The sequence below is a fragment of the Pelobates fuscus genome, chromosome 1 (genome assembly GCF_036172605.1).
Source record: "Pelobates fuscus isolate aPelFus1 chromosome 1, aPelFus1.pri, whole genome shotgun sequence".
NCBI classification, from domain to species: Eukaryota; Metazoa; Chordata; class Amphibia; order Anura; family Pelobatidae; genus Pelobates; species Pelobates fuscus.
Genome location: NC_086317.1, coordinates 411,077,330 through 411,100,599, shown reverse-complemented (window position 1 = coordinate 411,100,599; position 23,270 = coordinate 411,077,330). Strand labels below are relative to the sequence as shown.

At 39.7% G+C, this 23,270-nt stretch overlaps 1 protein-coding gene across 1 annotated transcript in view; it reads left to right on the top strand.

Moving 5' to 3' along the window:
- Window positions 1-23,270, top strand: part of NCKAP1L (NCK associated protein 1 like) — a 168,798-nt gene that overhangs the window by 24,475 nt on the left and 121,053 nt on the right. The window contains exons 4-16 of the mRNA XM_063428368.1: window positions 2,652-2,708; window positions 3,894-4,036; window positions 4,179-4,269; window positions 4,971-5,108; window positions 5,363-5,411; window positions 7,644-7,800; window positions 8,363-8,419; window positions 9,116-9,212; window positions 13,130-13,239; window positions 13,967-14,099; window positions 15,305-15,386; window positions 15,812-15,870; window positions 21,572-21,717. Of these exons, the coding sequence (XP_063284438.1) occupies window positions 2,652-2,708; window positions 3,894-4,036; window positions 4,179-4,269; window positions 4,971-5,108; window positions 5,363-5,411; window positions 7,644-7,800; window positions 8,363-8,419; window positions 9,116-9,212; window positions 13,130-13,239; window positions 13,967-14,099; window positions 15,305-15,386; window positions 15,812-15,870; window positions 21,572-21,717 (1,319 nt within the window). The remainder of the gene's footprint in view (window positions 1-2,651; window positions 2,709-3,893; window positions 4,037-4,178; window positions 4,270-4,970; window positions 5,109-5,362; window positions 5,412-7,643; window positions 7,801-8,362; window positions 8,420-9,115; window positions 9,213-13,129; window positions 13,240-13,966; window positions 14,100-15,304; window positions 15,387-15,811; window positions 15,871-21,571; window positions 21,718-23,270) is intronic.

Sequence of the window (23,270 nt, the reverse complement as noted above, 5' to 3'; positions counted from 1 at the left end):
GGAGACGTTATATAGATGACGTCCTCGTCATCTGGCGAGGTTCTCTTGAAGAACTAAGGGACTTCTTCACCTATGTTAACAACAATTCCTTGTGTTTGAATTTTACCCCAAAGATCGGTATCTCGAATATAGATTTTCTGGATCTGTCTATTTATATTGAAAATGGAGCCATCAAAACCAAAACTTTCTTTAAGAACACAGATACCAATAGTTTTATTGATATCAACAGTGGGCACCATCCTAATTGGCTTAAAGGGGTTCCCAAAAGCCAGTTTATTAGGATGAGGAGGAATTGTAGTGACTTAGACTCATTCTACACACAAGCTGAAGTTTTGAAAGGCCGTTTTCTGGAAAAGGGCTACGATCCAGAGAGTTTGGAAGCAGAAATCAATAGGGTGGGAAGTATCAAACGTAGTGATTTGCTTATAGACAAAAAGAAGGATATCTCTAGGAATTCTACTTTTGACTTTTCTTTTAACACACAGTACAGTTCCAAGGCCTTTGACATCCAAAGGATTATTAAAAAACATTGGGGGTTGCTGAGGGAGGATGAATATCTTAATCAGCAGATTCCCAATCTCCCCAAAGTTATTTTTAGGAGAGGAGTCAATTTAAAACAGATTTTGGCACCAAGTACCTTTAGATTGGGAAAAAGTAAACCAAAATGTAAAGAGGGTTATCATACATGTGGGAGTTGTGTCAGCTGTAACCATAAAATCAAGAGCACTACTAGCTTTGAGAGTACAGTCAATAAGAAAAAGTTTAAGATCAAAGGCAGCCTGTCCTGTTTTTCGACTCATGTTGTATACCTACTCACATGTGGGTGTGGGATGCAGTATGTGGGAAGGACGGGAAGGAAGGCCAAAGTTAGATTCCAGGAGCATAGACGTAACATCAGAAATCATTTATTAACTCACTCAGTGCCGGTGCACTGTAATAAATGCCCACTTTTCAACTTTAATACCCTACAATGTACTATCATCGAACAAGTAGCTCTAGATGATAGGGGAGGTGATTTGATGCTATTATTGAGAAAAAGGGAGGGATATTGGATACATACCCTGCAAACCATGCAACCAAGGGGACTTAACGTTGATTTCGATTTGGTTTGTTTTCTTTAATAATATTTTATTTTTTATATATACACATTTTGTACCTCTTTTGCCTTTAACCTGAATCATGATGGATATAGGATGGGTTAATAAGTATATATAAACATGGAGGTATACAATGTACTCTTAACTGTATTTTCATTTATAATTTATTTACTTATATATATTTTCTTCATATTGTTATTAAGGGTTTATAGATAGATGTGAGGGAGATTTATCCCTTTTATAAAATAGTACAATGTCTAAATATTATCAAGATTGTTACATATTATCGTTAAATTACTTTTTTCATTCATGGTTGCTTCCTGCTCCTAATGAGCGGTGGAACGCATATCAGGTGGAACGCATATCAGGTGGAACGCACAGATGACTCCGGAAGATAGACGTGAGTCGCATATCCGGTTGCGTCATCAGTGCGCACCCGGAAATGCTGCAGACGGACGAACCCGGAAGTGAATTAATTATTGGAGGAGACCACGGGCGTGCCGCAATCAGATGGATTTAAAAAGGGCCACCAGCACTACATGGACGAATATACCTACAACAGAAGGACGTTTTGCCCCTGAGGAAGTTCAAGGACATTTGAACGAAACGCGTAGGGCTTTTTATAGTGTTACAGAGTTTTTTATTGTTTGTATTAGGCTGTTTTATTTACTTTTATTACTTCAACTGGGATAAGTTGATCCTGTATTTCATCCTGTGATCCTGAGACCGGTTGATTCTATATGCCTGCTTGCCACTTCAACATTGTAAGTGTGCCTTTATATTAAAGTGTATTCTTTTACCAAGATACTCTGCACTATTTTGTTTTTTATTTCTTTCCATGTATATGATGATGGTCCATCTACTCTGAGATATTCACCGTCTTACATGATATGCCTACAATCAATTTTGGTTTGTGAGTGTGAACTACTATCTAATTTCCCACTCCCCCTTAAAAGTTAACAGTATTACGCTATGTTTGTTTCTGTTATTATTGTATCGTAGATCCATTTTTTTCCAAGATCTTGTTTTAACACAGCACTACTAAACGTTTGCCTACCGCTGCTCAAGAAAATACCACAGGAACCTGCATTTCACACTTTAAGACATCTGCTCTGTAGATTTACAAATACATAAGTAAATATTTTAGGATATCAATTACACATGTAAGGTACATTTTGCATTTCTGGTAATATTTTTGCTTCGTAATGTGGTATGTGCTCTTATGTATAAATGTACTTTACTGTATGTGTTATATTCATTCTTAACATATATAGAGTGTATCTAATACATGTTATCATCGTGAATAGTAAATCATATTAATCCTACAAATAAAGGCAATATATAATTATAAAATTATAAACATAGGTAAGATATACTGTAAGTAGTATATATAGTTTTACCTTGACCTTCAATATCACAAAAGGGCTAGCATCTTATCAACTTCATGGCTTACTTATACAGCGACACGCAACTTTATCTCCCTCCTTCTCTAATTTGAATCAACACATAGTTCCTAGAAAATCTCTGAACTGCTTAATTTGTCTCTTGTTGTAGGACCATGTATATGAGTTGTTGAACACGATCGATGCCTGTCAGTGCTATTTTGACATTGTAAGTACAGTTTGGCATACAACCAAACATCTTATTTTTACATTTAGAAAAGTCTTCTTTATTTCAAAACTCAATATATAAAAAGTTCAGTGTGTTTATTTAAGAAAAATGTCATCAATATTAGTCATCAATGCTTAACGATGGATCAAGCATGTTTTTCTTGACCTCAGATCCAATACAAGGTATATACTATTAAACTATTGAGCTCCATCTTCCTCTCCTCCAAACTCCATCTCACTCTCTCCCCCAGCTCCATATTCCTCTCCCCCAGCTCCATCTTCCTCTCTCCCCCCCAGATTTATCAACCTATCTCCCCTCCCAGCTCCATCTCCCTCTTTTCCCACCTCCATTTATCTCCCTCTCTCCCCAAATATTCATTTCTTCTCTTCTACCATCCTCATTTATCTCCTTCCCCCAGCTCAATAAATCGTTAGGCCACTTACCCTGGTGGTCCAGTGCCACTGACTAATGGGAACTGCCCATAACCTTCGCCTTCCCCCTGGAAGAGAGTAGCTACTAAGTGGTGTGATGCATGATGAGGCCTTACTGAGGGAGGAGAGAGGTTTAAAATGTAATTTCCTGCTCTCTCCCTCAGGAGCTTCCAGATGTTAAGTAGCTGCCAATTGATGTATTGCGGCCGGTGAAGGCAGGCAGTTACAGACCAGCTCCTTCACAGATACAACCTTTACCCAGGCTTTAAACAATTAGGGCAGGTGGTCCTCTCCTCCTTGCAATATTATCTGATGCTCGGCACCTCTTCTGGTGCTCACCTTCCCTCCCCTGAATCTGCGGCACTGAGAGGAGAAGTTGGTCGCTGTGGCTTCTTAAACCTCCTAATAGTGGGCAGCCCTGTACTGCCTGCTACATGCTTCAGGCCCTGCTTTCCAGTCGGGCGAGTTATGGGGCCGCAAGGCCTTAGTGAGAGCAAGACCTTAGGCCGCTGTCCAAATAGCCTATGTTCATTGTTATAGGTAAATGTCAAAAATCTGGTATTATTTCTTGGAGCATACACTCTCGAAATGCTGTTAGAATACAGTATATGCTGTCTGAATATTTACTAGCCTGGTAGGGATTTTGTAAAACAGAACACCATGGATAAGTCTGAATGAGGAAAGTGTTGCACTGGTTGCTAGATTCATTTAAGATAGTGTTTTAAGGCCTATGAATTTAATATCTTTTTTACAGAATGTCAACTACAATTTTACCAAGAGCTACCTGGATCTCATAGTTACATACTTTTCCGTCATTCTGTTAATGTCCCGTATTGAAGACAGAAAGATCCTTGTTGCCCTTTATAATTGTGCACATGAAATGTTGCAAGGACAGAGGTAGGTAACCTAGATACAGCATAAACACTGTGGAAAAAGTTGCTTATTACACATTGCTTTGTACCTGCCATTAACCAGGCATAACTCCTGAACATATCAAAAATTATTTCAATGTTTTTCCGCCACAACATTTCCTTTGCAGTGATCCAACTTTTGCCAGGCTTGGGCAGATGCTACTGGAATATGACAATCCTCTTAAAAAATTGAGTGAGGAATTTGGACCTCATACCAAGGTGAATGATAACGTTTTGATGCTTTTTTCCCATACTCTTCACTATTTCTCAAACATCCTTTAAATGCCCTTAATGTTACCTCAATCATAAGTGTTTATTGTCTTTAGTAGACACTTTGCCCATTAACTCAACTCATCAAATGAATAGGGTGCTACCAAGGCTGTGCTGCAATATAGTCTGAACTAGCCTCCCCAGAAGTTCCAAATGATATGATGGTGTGATGAACCAAAGTTCTCCCAAGTTGTTTTGGGGTGAACATTTAAAATGATGATTAACTCATCAAATCACTTTGCGATTTCATTCACTACTCTGTAGCAAGAAGAATGGAGGTACTCGTAAAGAAAATAGATATATTCATGTTAATATTTTACCAGTTTCATCATCATCATGGAAAATATCACACAACAGTGATTATCAAGCCATTGCTTAAAGCCCATCAGTGGTCCAAGTATCATAGCTATCCCAATTGGATAGAATATGCTTATCTCTAAATCCTGAGCAGTTGGCTATACTATTGTTTTTGAGTATGAAATTGACTACTATACTAAAGTATATTTGCATATTCCTTATATTACATGAAGAAAAGGCCTCATAGGTCTAAAAAGACATCAGGCTTACCAGTTGAGAGATTGAAGAATTAACCCTATGTGCTTTGTGTGTTCGGGGCAAAACCATGAGTCTAATGTCTGTCTTTATTTCAGACAGTAAATGATGCTCTGATGTCCCTACACTTCCTATACTGCCGGAGAACACAGCCTGCTGACCAGTGGAGGGGGGCTCAGTTACTTAGCCTGCTTAGCTATCCTAATGCTATGATAGCGCCATCTAGCTCTGACACGGTAAGGCCAGACATTTTGAAGTGAGCAAAACACATACTGTTCCCATTTGAAATTATGGAGACAGCATTGCATTTATTGGGCCCAAAACATGGATTTTATATCAGTTATAATGATATAAGTAACTTATGAGAATAAACCATTTTTACCCACATTTAATGTATATCGCACCTTTATTGTTGAATAAATATTTACTTTTTTAATCAGGCTGGTACCATTGCCAATTAAACATGTGTGCTTTACTGTGTCATGTTTAGATGCCCTGTGAATATCTCTCCGTTGAGACTATGGAAAGGTGGATTCTAAGTAAGTAACTATTTTGGCAGACGTCCTGCTATTTCTAACCGTTAATGGCAATTGGCCTCTGTCTAGAATTCAGAATGTAAATGTGGGAGTCAATTGCTTATGCAATAAATATTATTATTAGGAAATTATAGAGTGCATGAAGTTCATGTATAAGCACTAGGATACATTACTCGACACTATAGCCTTGATTTAAACAGCTTTTGAAATGGTTCAATACTGTTAGAGAATTTTCCAAGTTATTTAAAAGCAGGAACACTACTAAAGCCTATGGAAATGTTTGTAGATAAATAATTTGGAAAGTTTTTTTTTTTTTATTTAATTCTTTATTTTATCGTGCATATATTAGACATATAACATCTACGCCAGCAATGCCACAATAGCTAATGCCAGAGTTTACATATTCATAGAAAGACAGTTGTATGGCATGAATTGACAGTGCACATTTTTTAAATTTAAGAAGATTGGACAGTAGTGTAGTGTAAGTTATAGCGTGCTTGGCTGTAGAAGCTTGTCCACTGATTAGGTTAGGCAGTGTCCTAGACATTTGTGAGTCATGTAATGTTTGAAATTAAAACAAGCGTATGAGATAGGAGTAAGAGATACGTCTAGTGCCGTGAGAGGTAATATGGTTAGATATGTCATATCCATAATTGTATGAACAATACAGAGTGGAAACTGCGCAGAGGTATAGCAGTCAGCATGAGTAGGGTACATGTGCATTTCTATACGCAGGCAACCACGAGTACTAACATATGTTAGGTGGTCTAAGTAGTAGCTAACCGCATTTTTATAAGTAAGTAGATTAGTGTCACAAGCTCTGGAGTCAAGAAGAAGTGAAATAACTATATATTAAAGTAACACGTTAAAGAAACAAGAGATTTAACCACATGTTGTCAGTTCCCTTATTAAACAGAAGAGAAGTCATTCAGTCGCTTTAGAAGGGCGCCAACCCCATCTGAGTTAGTAAATATTTGCTGTGTAAGGATGAATAAACAACATGCTATGCTTCAAGCTGATGACATTAAAACACCCCAATGCCCCACCAACAGATGTTAAGTCCCAATATCCCTGGCTGTGGATTGAGGCAGATTTCTGCATGCTCAGTGTGGCCCTTGGTGGTGTGCTCAGTCTCTGGTGTTCAGTGTCCACACCTTGAAGGTTGAGGGCTTGTCTGCCGAGTTGGTGTTGTGTCGCTTGTGCCTGCGTGCTGCCCCTCCGCCTTCTTTGCTGTATGCAGGTGCAGGGACCATGGAGATTAGGTCTAGCATGTACCGATGTGGTGTGGTCCTGTGTCCCCGTCGGTCAGGCTTTCATGGGCAGGTGCGTGGGGTCTGCCCTAGATTTGTGGGGATTGCATTCCTCGGGGGGCGGAAGGTGACAGGCTCCCTGATGCGAGCTAGCAGGGTTGTAGATACCGCCTTTGTAGATGCGGCCTGTGGCTTGAGCTGTGGTTTAGCAGCCTACCTGGGTCTTGGGATCTCCTCTATGGGCGGAACTGCAGGGTGTGGGCCGGGATCACCCCCACCGGCCCAGGGGGGGTGGGGGGGAACAGGGCCCTGTCTGCCACTCTGAGGGAGTCCGTCTGGATACCGTTGGGCAGAATAGCGGGGCAGCGGCCGTCCACCCCACTCACCGCCTGAGTAGGCCTCATCCCGTGGGGACGACGTGTATTTCTCCGAGGGACTGAAACAGGTACTGCGAGCCTCTCCTCGGGTCCAGTGCTTCCTCGTGTGCCGGCCCACCGCATTTGGTCGTCCAGTAGGACAGAGTATTCAATTTTTCTGGCTTAAAAGGCATAAAGTTGTCGGAACCATTGGGCCATGCGACCAGCCAGGTCCCGCCCCCCTGGAAAGTTTTTTTTATAGTATTGAATCATTTAGTAGTAATAATAATAATTTAGAAAGCTTATTAAATTGAGGCCTGTGTTCTGGTGAATATAGATGATGTCTCCTACCATATTGCTTGATGAGGTGTGCACAGTTCCAAAAAAGCTCAGCTGGGGCTCTTATTTAATTCTACTCCACTTTTGACTCAATAGTTTAATGCAAATGTCCACATTTATTATTTTAATATTGTGTCATCCATTTTTAATATTGGTGAAAATACTGTATGTTTAAGATGTATCTTGAAAAATTATCTAAACATAACTAGAGTTATAAATTAAGATATGGTCCCTTGTGTGGTTAGGTTAATGGATCACAATTTAAAATGAATCCTGTGCTATATTCTTAGTTGGCTTCCTGCTGTCGCATGGTGTATTGAACATGAACCTCTCCAGCTTGGAGCTTTGGAAACTGGCTCTACAGGGCAGTAGTTGTATCACGTTAATCCGGGATGATGTTCTCCTTATTCATCGTGTGACTGAGGACTTCTTTGGCAGCTTGAAAGGGTGAGACAAAAGTTTTCTTAAAACATTTAGAAGATGTCTTAGAATAAACACTTACTTTAAAATATTTTTCTCTGTGCTGAATTCCTTTTGAATATGCAGTCTTATTTTCAAGTATTCTATTTTTCTTGACTAGTAAAATGTATTAGGAACTAGTGTGCCATATAAAAAATGTAATGGCCCTAAAGTATGTTTCGTTTACAAAGAATACCCAATTGCCCTTACAAACTTAAAGGCACACTCCAGACCCCTAAGCACTCTAGCTTGCTGAAATGCTTTATGTGTGAATTAGAAGGAGCCTACTCAGCTCCGAGGAGGATTGGTGCTGGAATTGGGTGAGTACAGTAAGGTGTTTTTTTACCCTTGTTTTAGGGTGTAGGGTGAGCGTGGGTGAGCCTGTGAGGGAGGGGTGTGGGCAGAGGGAGCTATAGCATCCCTTTAAGCTTTACCGGAGAAGAACTTGTTTTTCTGAATTTTGTAATTTAAACAGATAACGATTTTGGTAAATTGGAGAGAGATACAAACATTATTGCCAAATGTATGACAGCTTTACTTTTCTCATTAGGTATGGAAAACGTGTGGTGGATGTGAAGGAATGTAAAGAACAGTTTGCAGCAAATAGGTCAGTTATAGTGTGTCATATTCTAAATATTAAATTTAACTAAAAGTGTGAACTGTCGGGAACACAAAGTGTATTTAAAATGTTATTCTGATTTTACAATTTTGCTACATTGGCCTACAATTTGACATTCATATTAAATGCATGACAATACACAATTTAGTCCAGAGGTAGGCAATCTTCATCACTCCAAATGTTGTGGACTACATCTTCATGATTATAACTGTAAGAAAACTGTGGGAGATGGGGTCCAAAACATCTGGAGTGCGGAAGGTTGCTTACTCCTGCAGTGTATATGCTTCCAATTTCTTCATTGTTTGACCATCCATTGTACAGCACAGTCCTAAATGCTGGTGCTTTATATAATATAAATAAATAAATACATAAATAGATAAATAAATAAATAATATCAATATTAATTTGGCAAACTGCACAGTTCTGCTGCCCACTGGTGTTTGAACCCTGTCTTTGCACCTCATTTCTACTGCCGAATGGAACATATACGTGTTTTTCTACTGAAGTGAGAATTCAAAGTAAATTTCACATTTTAGGCCAAGGGATTGAAAACATTTATTGACCTTAAGTTTGAAATTCACTTAAAATAAACTTTGAATTTTCGATTTAGTAATTAAACCTGTATATATTCCTAACAGCATTAATCAGTGTGACTCAATCAATTAATCAAATTTTTCTCCACAGTGGGCAGTTTCACCGCGCCAGGAGAGCGTTTCTCCGGAGTGCAATTAAGGAGCTGGAAGCTATTCTATCAGATGAACCTGGACTTCTAGGCCCTAAGGTAAATGATAAGAGAATTAAAACACTATCTAATGAAATAGAGAACATATATCTACTTTTTCTAACATGTGGTGAAGTTATACAAAATGTTTCTGACCTACAAATCTTGCCCAGGGCTGCCATTTGCTGTTTTATGTAAATATAGAAACATAGAATGTGACGGCAGATAAGAACCATTCGCCCCATCTAGTCTGCCCAATTTTCTCAATACTCCCATTATTGCATAACTTAACTACATTTGTTAAAAGCAATAAACCTGATAACATATATTCTAATTCTTAACATGAATTATTTCAGTAGGGCATACTGCTAATTAGTGATAAATAGATTTGAATAGTTACTGGATTCATTGCTCCATTAATTGTACTAAGTTTTCTATTCTAACATTTATATAGAGTTTTTGAATTAAAAAATGAATAAGAAACAATTTCCCAACTACTGAAATACATTAAACAATGTCTATAAAACAAATCAGGAGTAAATAACTGCAGTGACTTATCTACTGCTGTATAGAGAGGGATTCAATGCATAAAACAGTGCTAATAATCTTCTATAATAATGTATAAAAAATGTTTTATTAGTTATATAAACAATTGTACAGTGATATTATTATTATTATTATTAGCGCTTGAGATTTAATTATTTGGTATATACAGTATCTCACAAAAGTGAGTACACCCCTCACATTTTTGTAAATATTTGATTATATCTTTTCATGTGACAACACTGAAGAAATGACACTCTGCTACAATGTAAAGTAGTAAGTGTACAGCCTGTATAACAGTGTAAATTTGCTGTCCCCTCAAAATAACTCAACACATAGCCATTAATGAGTGAGTACACCCCTACATGGAAATGTCCAAATTGGGCCCAAAGTGTCAATATTTTGTGTGACCACCAATATTTTCCAGCACTGCCTTAACCCTCATGGGCATGGAGTTCACTAGAGCTTCACAGGTTGCCACTGGAGTCCCCTTCCACTCCTCCGTGACAACATCACAGAGCTGGTGGATGTTACCTTGTGCTCCCCCACCTTCTGTTTAAGGATGCCCCACAGATGCTCAATAGGGTTTAGGTCTGGAGTCATGCTTGGCCAGTCCATCACCTTTACCTTCAGCTTCTTTAGCAAGGCAGTGGTCGCCTTGCAGGTGTGTCTGGGGTCGTTATCATGTTGGAATACTGCCCTGCAGCCCACTCTCCAAAGGGAGGGGATCATGCTCTTCTTAAATATGTCACAGTGCATGTTGGCATTCATGGTTCCCTCAATGAACTGTAGCTCCCCAGTGCAGGCAGCACTCATGCAGGCCCAGACCACGACACTCCCACCACCATGCTTGACTGTAGGCAAGACACACTTGTCTTTGTACTCCTCACCTAGTTGCCGTCAAACACTCTTGACACCATCTGAACCAAATAAGTTTATCTTGGTCTCATCGGATCACAGGACATGTTTCCAGTAATCCATGTTCTTAGTCTGATTGTCTTCAGCAAACTGTTTGCGGGCTTTCTTGTGCATCATCTTTAGAAGAGGCTTCCTTCTGGAAAGAACGCCATGCAGACCAATTTGATGTAGTGTGCAGCGTATGGTTTCAGCACTGACAGGCTGACCACCACCCCTTCAACCTCTGCAACAATGCTGGAAGCACTTATACCTTTATTTCCCTAAAGACAACCACTGGATATGACGGCGAGCATGTGCACTCAACTTCTTTGGTCGACCATGGCGAGGCCTGTTCTGTGTGGAGCCTGTCCTATGAAACCGCTGTATGGTCTTGCCCACCGTGCTGCAGCTCAGACTCAGGGTCTTGGCAATCTTCTTATAGCCTAGGCCATCTTTATGTAGAGCAAAAATTATTTTTCTCAGATCCTCAAAGAGTTCTTTGCCATGAGGTGCCAAGCTGAACTTCCAGTGACCAGTATAAGAGAGTGTGAGAGCGATAACACCAAATTTAATAAACCTGCTCCCCATTCACACCTGAGACCTTGTAAAACTAACGAGTCACATGACACCAGGGAGAAAAATATGGCCAATTGGGCCCAATTTGGACATTTCCACTTAGGGGTGTACTCACTTTTGTTGCCAGAGGTTTAGACATTAATGGTTGTGTTGAGTTATTTTGAGGGGACAGAAAATTTACACTGTTATACAAGCTGTCCACTTACTACTTTACATTGTAGCAGAGTGTAATTTCTTCAGTGTTGTCACATGAAAAGATAATAAAATATTTACAAAAATGTGAGGGGTGTACTCACTGTTGTGAGATACTGTAAATTATACTTTCAGAAGTAAACTAAAAAAAATAAATACGCGAGAAGTCTGTAATGTGGAACCACAGGAGACATTTTGCAGAACATGAGAAAATATAACTTCATGTATTTTTGTTGTCATATTATGTTTTCCATCATTCTGGCAGATTTTCTTCTATGTTGTTCTTAGGACCAGGAGAAATGTTCTAGTTCAGCTACTTTGCCTTAAATTTTAAATTCACTTTGAATTTCCAAGAGTTTTAACTACACTAATTCTGAGAGTGTTTGCTGGAAAATTATTTTTATAATTTGTCATGATATCAGAGTAATTATCAAATAAGCCACTAAAGGCCTCTCTAATACCCATAAAGACATCCGTTTAAAGTAAATGTCATCTGTTGACCTAATCATGCTAAATTGCACACAGTATCTATTCAGGATGTAACCTCATTTTATGTTATTGCAGCTCTAGGTGCATTTATTTTCACATTGTACTATTTAATACCTGCAGGCCCGAAGCTAGAGGAGATTATTTTTCCTTTTTCCCTTTTTGTTGGATAGAGTCATGTAACCATGTATTCACTAGTCAAATGTGTTAAAATGAGATCCAAGTTTCAAAAGTTAGATCAGATTAGCTGATATGAAAAAAAGAGTTAGCTAGCTTTGTTACACGATGTCTCTGAACTTCAAAATTTAGTTTTAAATTCTCCACATTTCACTGTTTAGTAGATAAACCCTATAGTGTTTATGACCTTTACCCAAAGATCTAGAAATCAAACTACTCGGTAAATATATCCCTTTGATATATAGTTGTCGATTTATGAAGGCCCTTTATATGGATGGCATTGGTTAACTAAGCAAGTCAGCTTGAACCCGCAGTTAAAGACTGCTGTCCAAATTATGTAAAACCTGGCATTGCTAATGTGGAAGTTGAACTGGCAGGATATAAATATGCCATGCAAGAGGCACAGTGGTACTTGGGAGACCCCCAATTTTTGTCAGACCACTTCTATATGGTTTGACATAGAAGCCATGGATGGAACCTAGGCTATGTTGTCACCACAACCACTACAGCAGAGTAGAGCAATTGTGCTGCTTAGAGGATCCTGTGGACGGCACCTAGGTCATGTTGTCACCATAACTATTGCAGCAAGGCATATTCATTATGCTGCTTAGAGAACCCCTTTAAGAAATTTCTTAGTGGTTTCTAGGCCTAAAAATAAGTAATTTTACTTGAATCCTGCCAGGCATAGGGTCCAACTATACCATGCCAGTTAGTTATTTACAGACTATAGTGAAATTAACCATTTTATCTGAAAGGGAAATAAAATCTAAGATTAAAAAAGTAAACAAAAAAAAATCCATCTGTAGTATGTTAGTACCCCACCTGTAAACAGAGAAAGGTGATCTCTCATTGCTAATAATTTCCAAATAAAAAAACAACAACTATTTTACTCCTCTATAAATTAGAGAACGTCTGGTGAACAGTCACTCCACTTCTTAGCAGAAACAAAAAAACAAAACAAACATATCTAATGCAAAACAAATGTATTGTGCGAAAAACTTATGAAAGTGTTTTTGCAGACACACTATTGGTATCAAACACTATAAAGAAACACTTGTTTCACTGTTACACTTTGTATAATAACAAAATAAAGCAATGTATTGCAGGCACTCTATGCATTTATGGCTCTATCCTTTGGCCGAGATGAAATTAACTGGCTTGTGCGTCACGCAGAGCACGTCACTAAGACAAAGACGCCGGAGGACTACGTGGATGTGTAAGATAAATTGCACTTTATTATTAATAGGATTGAAAATGGAAGGATCGGCTTGGTTTGTAATGAAAATATCTAGAGCCAAGAAAATGTGAGGTGTTTAGCATTCATGCAATGTATACATTCTAAAATAACTATTATAAATAAATATATGCTATTACACATGCCACACAGATCAGGTCAGCTTTGTAAATTCACATAGCTACCCTCGTTTTAGTAAAAATAGCAATGCTGATCAGGAGAAAGATGGATATTTCGAGGTAAGTGCCAATTTCTATTGAAATCCGCACTGTTTGTAAGATGAAGAGAACACACTCTTCACACATAAAGTATTTCAGCAAGCTAAAGTGATTTAGGGGTCCGCAGTAAATCTTTAATATTGACACAATGAGCATCACGTTTTAAAAAAAAAAACAGGTTTAGTAAGACTGCTGAGATAAAAAGTACACACATCATAATACAAGCTTCATCAATATTTTTTTATATCTGACTGATTAACTCAATAGCTTTTTCTAGGTGTGTTATTTACCTTCATGTATCAATAAATGAATAAAACTGGTGGATTCAGTCCAGAGTCGTCTTAACGCATGGGCACGTTGGGCAGTTGCCTGTGCCCCACGAGCATAGGGGCCTCGTAGGCTTGCCAACTTTAATTTATTTTCTTTGTATTTCTTCATATGGTAGACAATATATTTCTGTGATTCTTTCTTGCTGTTTGATTATGTGTCAGGCACATTGCAGAGCTGATTTTTTACATGGAGGAGATAAGGGTCGCCCTAAGAAAACATGTGCCCATCATACAGAAATACCACATCCAGTATATGGCTAAATTCGATGCCCTTGTCCTCAGTGAAATCCTTCAGGTAAATAGATTCGTATTCATAAATTGCATTTAAAAAAACGGAATCATGAAAAACTGTACAGATGGAAACATTTATTTTGGTTCATTTTGGATTAGTTTGCTATTTTCAAAATGTCAGGTTTTCCAAAATTGTGAAAATATCGATTCGGACAAACCAAAATTTGGTTTGGAAATGTGTTAATTTTGGAATTTTTGAAACCCATTATTCCCTATGGGCAAAGAATAAAGGTGGCTATCACAGTGTTACCAAGGAAAAGTACCCATTTAGGGAGTTATCTGCTAAACTGATGAAATAGCAAACTTAAGAAGCCCTTTTCTTAATTTTGATCTCTCAACTGTTTAGTAGATATCGCCCTTATTTGGTATCTTTATATATCCCATGTAATCAAACATAAGGGAAGCAAACTATTGATTTATCTACTAAACAGCTGAATGATCAAAATTAAGAAAAAATAATTTCCTAATTTTGATCTTATAGCTGTTTAGTAGCAAACTCCCTGATTTGCTATCCTTACATGGAAATTTCATAAGGATACCAATTACCAAAAAGGGAGTTATCTGTTAAACACTGCTGTAAGAACAAAATGAAAAAACATACTTTTCTTAATTTTGATCTCTTAGCTGTTTAGTAGATAGCTTCCTAATTTGCTATCCTTATGTGGAATTACGTGTGATGGTTAAAGATTCCAAATTAGGGAGCTATCTACTAAACAACTAAAATATGAAAATTAGAAAAGTGTTTTTCTTAAATTTAATCTTTCCACTGTTTAGTGGATCGCTCCCTAATTTTCTATCCTTACAAGGGATATGTAAGAATACAAAATTAGGGATTTATCTAGTAAAGTTCTAAAAAAAATAAAAAATATTAGCCCTTTTCTTAACATGAATCTTTCAGCAGTTTAGTAAAACTTGTATTTCAGTTTGTTTACGATTAGTTTGGTTTCGTTTGGATTTGTTATTTTCTGCTAAGAAAATGTATCTTCTGAAATTGCTGAATTTCTCTTCGGGATGAAATGAATTGCACATACATAAACTGTTGTAACCACCGACAGTAGATCAAGCCTTCTTTAAGCACACACTTTTATATAATTCCTTCTTGAGTATAGCTTGAGAACATTGACATTCTGCCAGTGTGCTCAGACAATTTTCCTTGTAATCTGGGTGTCAGACAATATTGATGTACAACGCTTCTTATATTTCTTTCAGAATCTGACAGTCTGTCCTGAAGAAGAGTCTGTGATCATGTCTTCATTCGTGAGCACTCTGTCTGCCCTCAATATAAAACAAGGTGAATCCCTACTTCTTCCTCTTCATAACATGCACCAATACAGAGAATTTCATGAACACTCTTCAACATTAATATGTAAAAATTCTACTTTATCAGAGTTATTCAATAAAGTGTGAATTTGCTAGAATTTAAAGTAAAATCAGAGTAAATTTTACATTTTAGGTTACACTAACTGGATTGGAAAAATGTTTAAAGTCACTTATATTTTTGGTTCAGCAGTTTCGTTAAATCATTTGAAATTCTTTTTAAGGTCACTTTGAATTATGGGAAGGTCAAATGTCACTGAATAACCCTTTATATATATATAGATCCTCTATGTGTTTCATCTTTCATTTAAATCTGATGATCTATTTGTGTGTACAATTTCTATATAGCTAGGTACATTCTTACACAGTTAAAACATTGTCTCTCTCTCTCTCTTGCAGTGGAGCACAAGGAAAAATTTGATTTCCGGGCTCTGAGACTGGACTGGTTTCGCCTGCAGGTAATAAAGCAGATAGTGAATATTAATCGCCATGGAGATGATGATGGATCATTAAAGCAGGATTGTATAAACTACTGAGAACTCTGATTAGAGATTGTATCAATGCCATGACCTTGCTGCAGGGTATAGACATCCATATTGCACTAAGTGTATTTAAAAAGTGTTTAATCCAAGATTCCTCTGTGATTATTAAAATAATTAAATGAGCAATAAAGGAGGTTTTATTTAGTAGAACAAAAATTCACCAGCTAACATCAAGAATGTGGCAATCTTTCCCTCCATGCCTGGAAACCCTTTCCCTGCCTGCACTATAAGCACAGTGATTATAAATTATGAATATTGATCAAGAGGCCGGGAAGTCTGTCAGTCCTCCTCTGATTATTGATTGTATCACATGTTTCTGTGTTTTAAAGCTGCACCTTCACTCCCCTCTTCCCCCCTCTTCCACCTCGAAAAATCACAAAGATTCAAACAGAATCAAGAGATATACTGAGACAAAGCAGCGACTACTTTGTCTCTGTACATTTCCTACATCTGGGCGGAGTTAGTGTCAAAACACCCAGCCGTCAACAGTGACGGCTGCAGAGAATTGTCTTTGTCTTTGGAGGATCTTGCGGTCTGAAGCTCCAGGTACTGAAGAGAGCCCACCAGAGGAAGATGGTGATGCCCATAAGGGACATGTTCAGGAAAGTCGATCTCACCTTTTCCTGCTCTCACAGCCATCAGACCCCCAGTGGCGATATCACCATTGGAGGTCTTTGCAAATTCTGCAAAGTCCCCAGATGGTGACAGTGCTGCTTTAAGCTTGTTCATGTTGGAACACTGATATATCTTGTTCCTCTATGTGAATGAATTACATGAGGGACAGACTGACCCTTTTCTAGTACTATTACCTTTACTTATCAGATTGGCTTGGTTTCACATTTTCAACTATTTGTTGCAATAAATACATTGGACACTAGATGTCAGTAAAACATAAATGATGCTAAGAAGTTAGTCACTTATTTAAAATTAGGAAACATTTGGCTTTATTGTGTTTAATAATGATGAACAGGTTTTTATTTCCCGGTGTGGATTTTTATTTACCTCAAGATATTTTTTACACCCTGTCCTAATTCTGTTGGAATTCCATGCCCTATCCATTTCTGCATAATGCTTGTGGCCCCTGTGTTTGAAAACAGTGGCCAATGTCTGGTGTAATGCAGTTCCTGTGATCAATGAATCTTTAGTGCATGACATATTCTTGCATTATCAGACTGAATTTGCCTCTGCAAGTGGAACTGCATATACTGGTGCAATCTGAGCTACATCCTGATTGCAGGCTTCTCGCTACCTTATAATTATGTCACTGCTTTATAGAGTTGTAGTCAGGGCCATCTTTAATGTTGATTGGACCCTGGGCAAGCATTAGCTTGGGCTCCCTGGATATTCATACATCCAAATACACAGACATACAAAGACATACATGTGCATACACAGATACACACTGGCACACATACAGATACACAGATACACTCACTGACAAACATGCAGTCACACACTAATACACACAGATAAATAGACAAACACACCCTGACATATATGCAGATACACACAATAACACACATACAGATACATACACGGACACACATGCAGTTACACAGACATACACTAACACATACAGATGCACAGACATACATACTGACACACATACAGATACACAGACACAGACAGATACACAGGGGCACACACTGACACACATGCAGATACACAGACACACATACCAAGAGATACACATACAGACACAGAGATACACGTACAGATACACTGATACACATGCAGGTACACAGACACACTTAATGACAAACATTCAGATACACAGGATGACACTCATATAGATCCAAACATTGACACACACAGATACAGAGGGGCACACACTGACACACGTACAAACAGATACGCATACAGACTGAGACACATACAGACACACAGATACACATATATACAGATATACACACACAGATGCATATACACATAGAGACAGATACACAGACAGAAACACACACAAATACGCATAATGACAGAGACACATACCGACATACAGATACACATATAGACATATACACACAGATAAAGACACACATGCATCTACACATACAGACACACAAATACACATATAGACAGATACTGAGACACATGCATATACACATACAGGTACACAGATACACATACAGACAGATGTACACACAGATACACAGACACACATGCATATACACATACAGACATACAGGTACACATACAGACAGATACACACACAATATACAATTTCAGTCACCCTCCTGTTTCCTACCTTTTTGGGTGCAGGAGGGTGACTTCCAGTTCAGTGGCTGTCTGAGGCTGTTGGGAGTTGGGTTCTCTCCCAGTCCACGCTCTTCCTCTCTTCTTCCCTTCCGCGCGGCAGTCTCTGTGTTAGCTAGGAGGAAGTGACTGCACTTCCTCCTAGCGCTGACTTCATCACAGGGGGCCCGGTCGCTCTGTTAAAGCGCCACAGCCCTGACTGGGCACCTGCAGACCATTGCCATTGGGTGGCCCTAAGAGCATGGGCTACCCGATGGGACCCCTAATCGTGCGGCTCACAATGGTAGTACCACGGCGGTCGGCGGCAGGGCCGCCATCAGGGCATGACAACCATAACTGTTGTCATGGGCCCGGCGGTCCTGGGGGGCCCATGACTCAGGGAGTCCCGGGCCCCACACTTCATTTGTGTACATATAGATAGCGATTATCGCTATCTATATGTTCACCTCGGGCCCCGGCTACCTGTAGAATGCAGACGGGACCAGCCAGCACATCTTAACTCTCCAGCTACTCCTGCCCGGAACTTTTGCGAGCTGCGCGGCCGGCAGAGCGTTGTCACGGGTTACCATGGCAACGCTCCGCGCGGCAAACAGGCACAGAACGCGAGACTTACAGGCAGGAGCTGCTGGAGAGGTAAGATGTGCTGGCTGGTCCCTGTCTGCATTCTACAGCGGCTGGCTCCCTCCACTATACCACCGGACCACCAGGGATGCAATCTCCCCCCTCCCTGGCCAGGTAAGAAGCAGGGAGGGGGGAATAAAATGTAAATGCCACCAAAAAGGCTCCCCTCCCACCGCCCCCCCCCCATGCAGCCCCCTATTTTACATACAGCCCCCACATTTACATACACTAAAACCACAACACACACACTAAAACCACAACACACACACTGCATACACACACTAAAACCACAACACACACACACTAAAACCACAACACACACACACAGACACACTGCATACACACACTAAAACCACAACACAAACACACACTGCATACACATACTAAAACCACAACACACACACTGCATACACACACTAAAACCACAAAACAAACACACACTGCATTCACCATACATACACTAAAACCACAGCACAAACACGCACTGCGTTCACCATACACACACTAAAACCACAACACAAACACACACTGCGTTCACCATACACACACTAAAACCACAACACAAACACGCACTGCATTCACCATACACACACTAAAACCACAACACAAACACGCACTGCATTCACCATACACACACTAAAACCACAACACAAACATGCACTGCATTCATCATACACACACTAAAACCACAACACAAACACACACTGCATTCACCATACACACACTAAAACCACAACACAAACACACACTGCATTCACCATACACACACTAAAACCACAACACAAACGCGCACTGCATTCACCATACACACACTAAAACTACAACACACACACTGCATTCACCATACACACACTAAAAGCACAACACAAACACACACTGCATTCACCATACACACACTAAAACTACAGCACAAACACACACTGCATTCACCATACACACACTAAAACTACAACACACACACTAAAACCATACACACACTAAAACCACAGCACAAACACGCACTGCGTTCACCATACACACACTAAAACCACAACACAAACACACACTGCGTTCACCATACACACACTAAAACCACAACACAAACACGCACTGCATTCACCATACACACACTAAAACCACAACACAAACACGCACTGCATTCACCATACACACACTAAAACCACAACACAAACATGCACTGCATTCACCATACACACACTAAAACCACAACACAAACACACACTGCATTCACCATACACACACTAAAACCACAACACAAACACGCACTGCATTCACCATACACACACTAAAACTACAACACACACACTGCATTCACCATACACACACTAAAAGCACAACACAAACACACACTGCATTCACCATACACACACTAAAACTACAGCACAAACACACACTGCATTCACCATACACACACTAAAACTACAACACACACACTAAAACCATACACACACTAAAACCACAACACAAACATGCACTGCATTCACCATACACACACTAAAACCACAACACAAACACGCACTGCATTCACCATACACACACTAAAACTACAATACAAACATACACTGCATTCACTATACACACACTAAAACCACAACACACACTCTGCATTCACCATACGCACACTAAAACCACAACACAAACACACTGCATTCACCTTACACACACTAAGGCCACAACAAAAACAAACACTGCATTCACCATACACACACTAAAACCACAACACAAACACACACTTCATTCACCATACACACACTTAAACCACAACACAAACACACACAGCATTCACCATGCACACACTAAAACCACAACACAAACACTCTGCATTTACTACACAAACACACACTTTATCTAAAACACACAAAACTACATTCATTATACAAATGTGCAATCTGTATCCATTTTACACACCACACAGGCCATCCTTGTGGGTGGACTCAGAATAGGCCGTCGGGGGCGGGCCCAGGGTCCCACACTTTGAACTGTGTCAGGGGCCCCAAAATTTCTGATGGCAGCCATGGTCGGCGTGCTCAAAGGGCAGGTACTTTGAGCCCCCTAGGAATGTTTGGGCCCAGGGCAGCTGCCCCTTTTGCTCCACGTTAAAGACGGCCCTGGTTGCAGTACCAGACATAAGTGCGGGAAGAAGCAACGAGCTCTGGCTCCCAAACATCACGGCCACAATCAAACCAGTAAAGCAATGTGTACTAAACAGACATATAGGGACCAGCAGACACTATGTGTAAAATTTGTAAACATTTCAAGGCTAATTAAAATCACATATGTCAAACAAAGCTTTGGGGATTTGGTCACGTCACACCACACGAATAAACTCACAACATGAATATCCTGCAGTACCTGTGGCTCACAGATTCACATTTACATATACCTGCATAGGCATGTGCAAGGAACGTGCCAGGTTTGCCCACGTACACTCTAATTCAAAAAAAAAATATTCATCGTCCACTACTTACGTCTCACTGGAAATTTTGAAAACATATAATTATGAAATTGTACTTTTCGAGTAAAGTTTAAATTATATGCATTACCTGACTTAATGTAATGTGCATGTATATTGCTAGCTGCATTACTTTACTGCTTTAATGACCTATATCCTTTTTAAGAGAAATGATATAGGTCATTAATTATCCTGTAATAATAGACTGTATAACAGTACCAGATATGTTAAAATATAACTTCATGTGTATTATCTCTAGAAGGTTACTTGTCTGTACTTTCTTCTCTTTAGGCATATACCAGTGTATCGAAAGCACCCTTGTCACTTCGAGATAATCCAGATCTGGGCAAAGTCATGAATCTGATCATGTTTCACAGCTGGATGCTTGATTCCATAGAGGAGCTTATTACAGAAACCTCTGACCTCTCTACTTTCTGGTTGGTACTATATATCATTAACCATGTGACCTATTTAAAAGATACCCCTGAGCCAGATAGCTCAGAACTTAGAACCCACTTGTACGTCAGTGTTTACACTGGATGGGGATTAGAGCCTGCAGGAATCAGGCATCCTTTTTCTTTGTTTTGAAATTACCAAATTAGTTAGTTTATAAATATACTATATGGACAAAAGTATTGGGACACCTCTTAATTAATGAATCCAGGTGTTTTAATCAGACCCATTGCCACAGCTGTATAAAATCAAGCACCCAGCCCTGCAGTCTGCGTTTACAAAAATGTACGGAAAAAAAGGGGCCATTCTGAAGAGCTCAATGAAATCAAGCATGGCACAGTGATAGGATGCTACCTTGCAATAAATCAGTTTGTGAAATTCCATCCCTGCTAGATATTCCACATTCAGCTGTAAGTGGTATTTTTGGAAAGTGGAAGCATCTACGAACAGCAGAAACTCAGCCATGAAGATGAAGACCACGTAAAGTCTAAGAGCAGGGTCACAGAGTGCTGAGGTGCATTGTGCGTAAAAGTCGCCAATTCTCAAACTGAAGAGTTCAATATCAGTACAGAAACTATGCGGCAGGAGCGTTATGGAATGGTTTTCCATGGCCATGCAGCTGCATACAAGCCTCGCATCACTAAGTACAATGCCAAACTTAAAATCGAGTGGTGTGCATGCCACCACTGGACTCTGGAACAGTTAAAACATTTTCTGTGGGATGACAAATCACGCTTCTCTGTTTGGCAGTCTGACGTGCAAATCTGGGTTTTGCACATACCAGGAGAACGTTACCTGCCTGACTGCTTTGTGTCAACTGCAAAGTTTGATGGGGAAAGGATAATGACATAGGGCTGCTTTCCAGGGTTGGACTTGGCCCCTTACTCCCAGTGAAGAACAATTTGGGGAAGGTCATTTTATATTCCAGCATGACTGTGCCACGATGCACAAAGTAATGGTTGGATACATTTGGTGTGGAAGAACTTGACTGGCACACACAGACCCCTGATCTCAACTATATCATAAATTGCAATCCAGGCTTTCTCGTCCAACAGTGCTGACCTCAAATGCTCTACTGGATGAATGGACGAAAATTCCCACAATAGCGCCTCCAGCCCTTGCTTCAGTGGCCTAAGCATTTTGTTCCCTCAGTGGAAAACAAACCAACAAACTCTCAAAGAATAAATAAGTGCACAAGGTAAATAGAAGGAGGTTTAGCAGAGAAAGAAGGCCGTAAAGAAAGAGAATAGGTAGAGGGGAAGGAGGAAAGAAAACACGAGGGAGGGAAGGAAGTACTTTTATATCTCCAAACCCCAAGGCCCACACACTGCACCTCATAACAACCCAAAAGAAGGTCTGCCATCCACTGGCTTCCAACCATTTGTAGTTAGATAAACCATCCAGGTCCTCCATACATCCTCGTGCTTCTCCAATCTCCCCCAAACTGAAGCAATCTCTTCCTCCACCCAGCGTATCTACTCCACCCTGCCTAGCCACGCCTGGTATGTCGCTAGGTCCCTCTGATGCCAATGAGTAG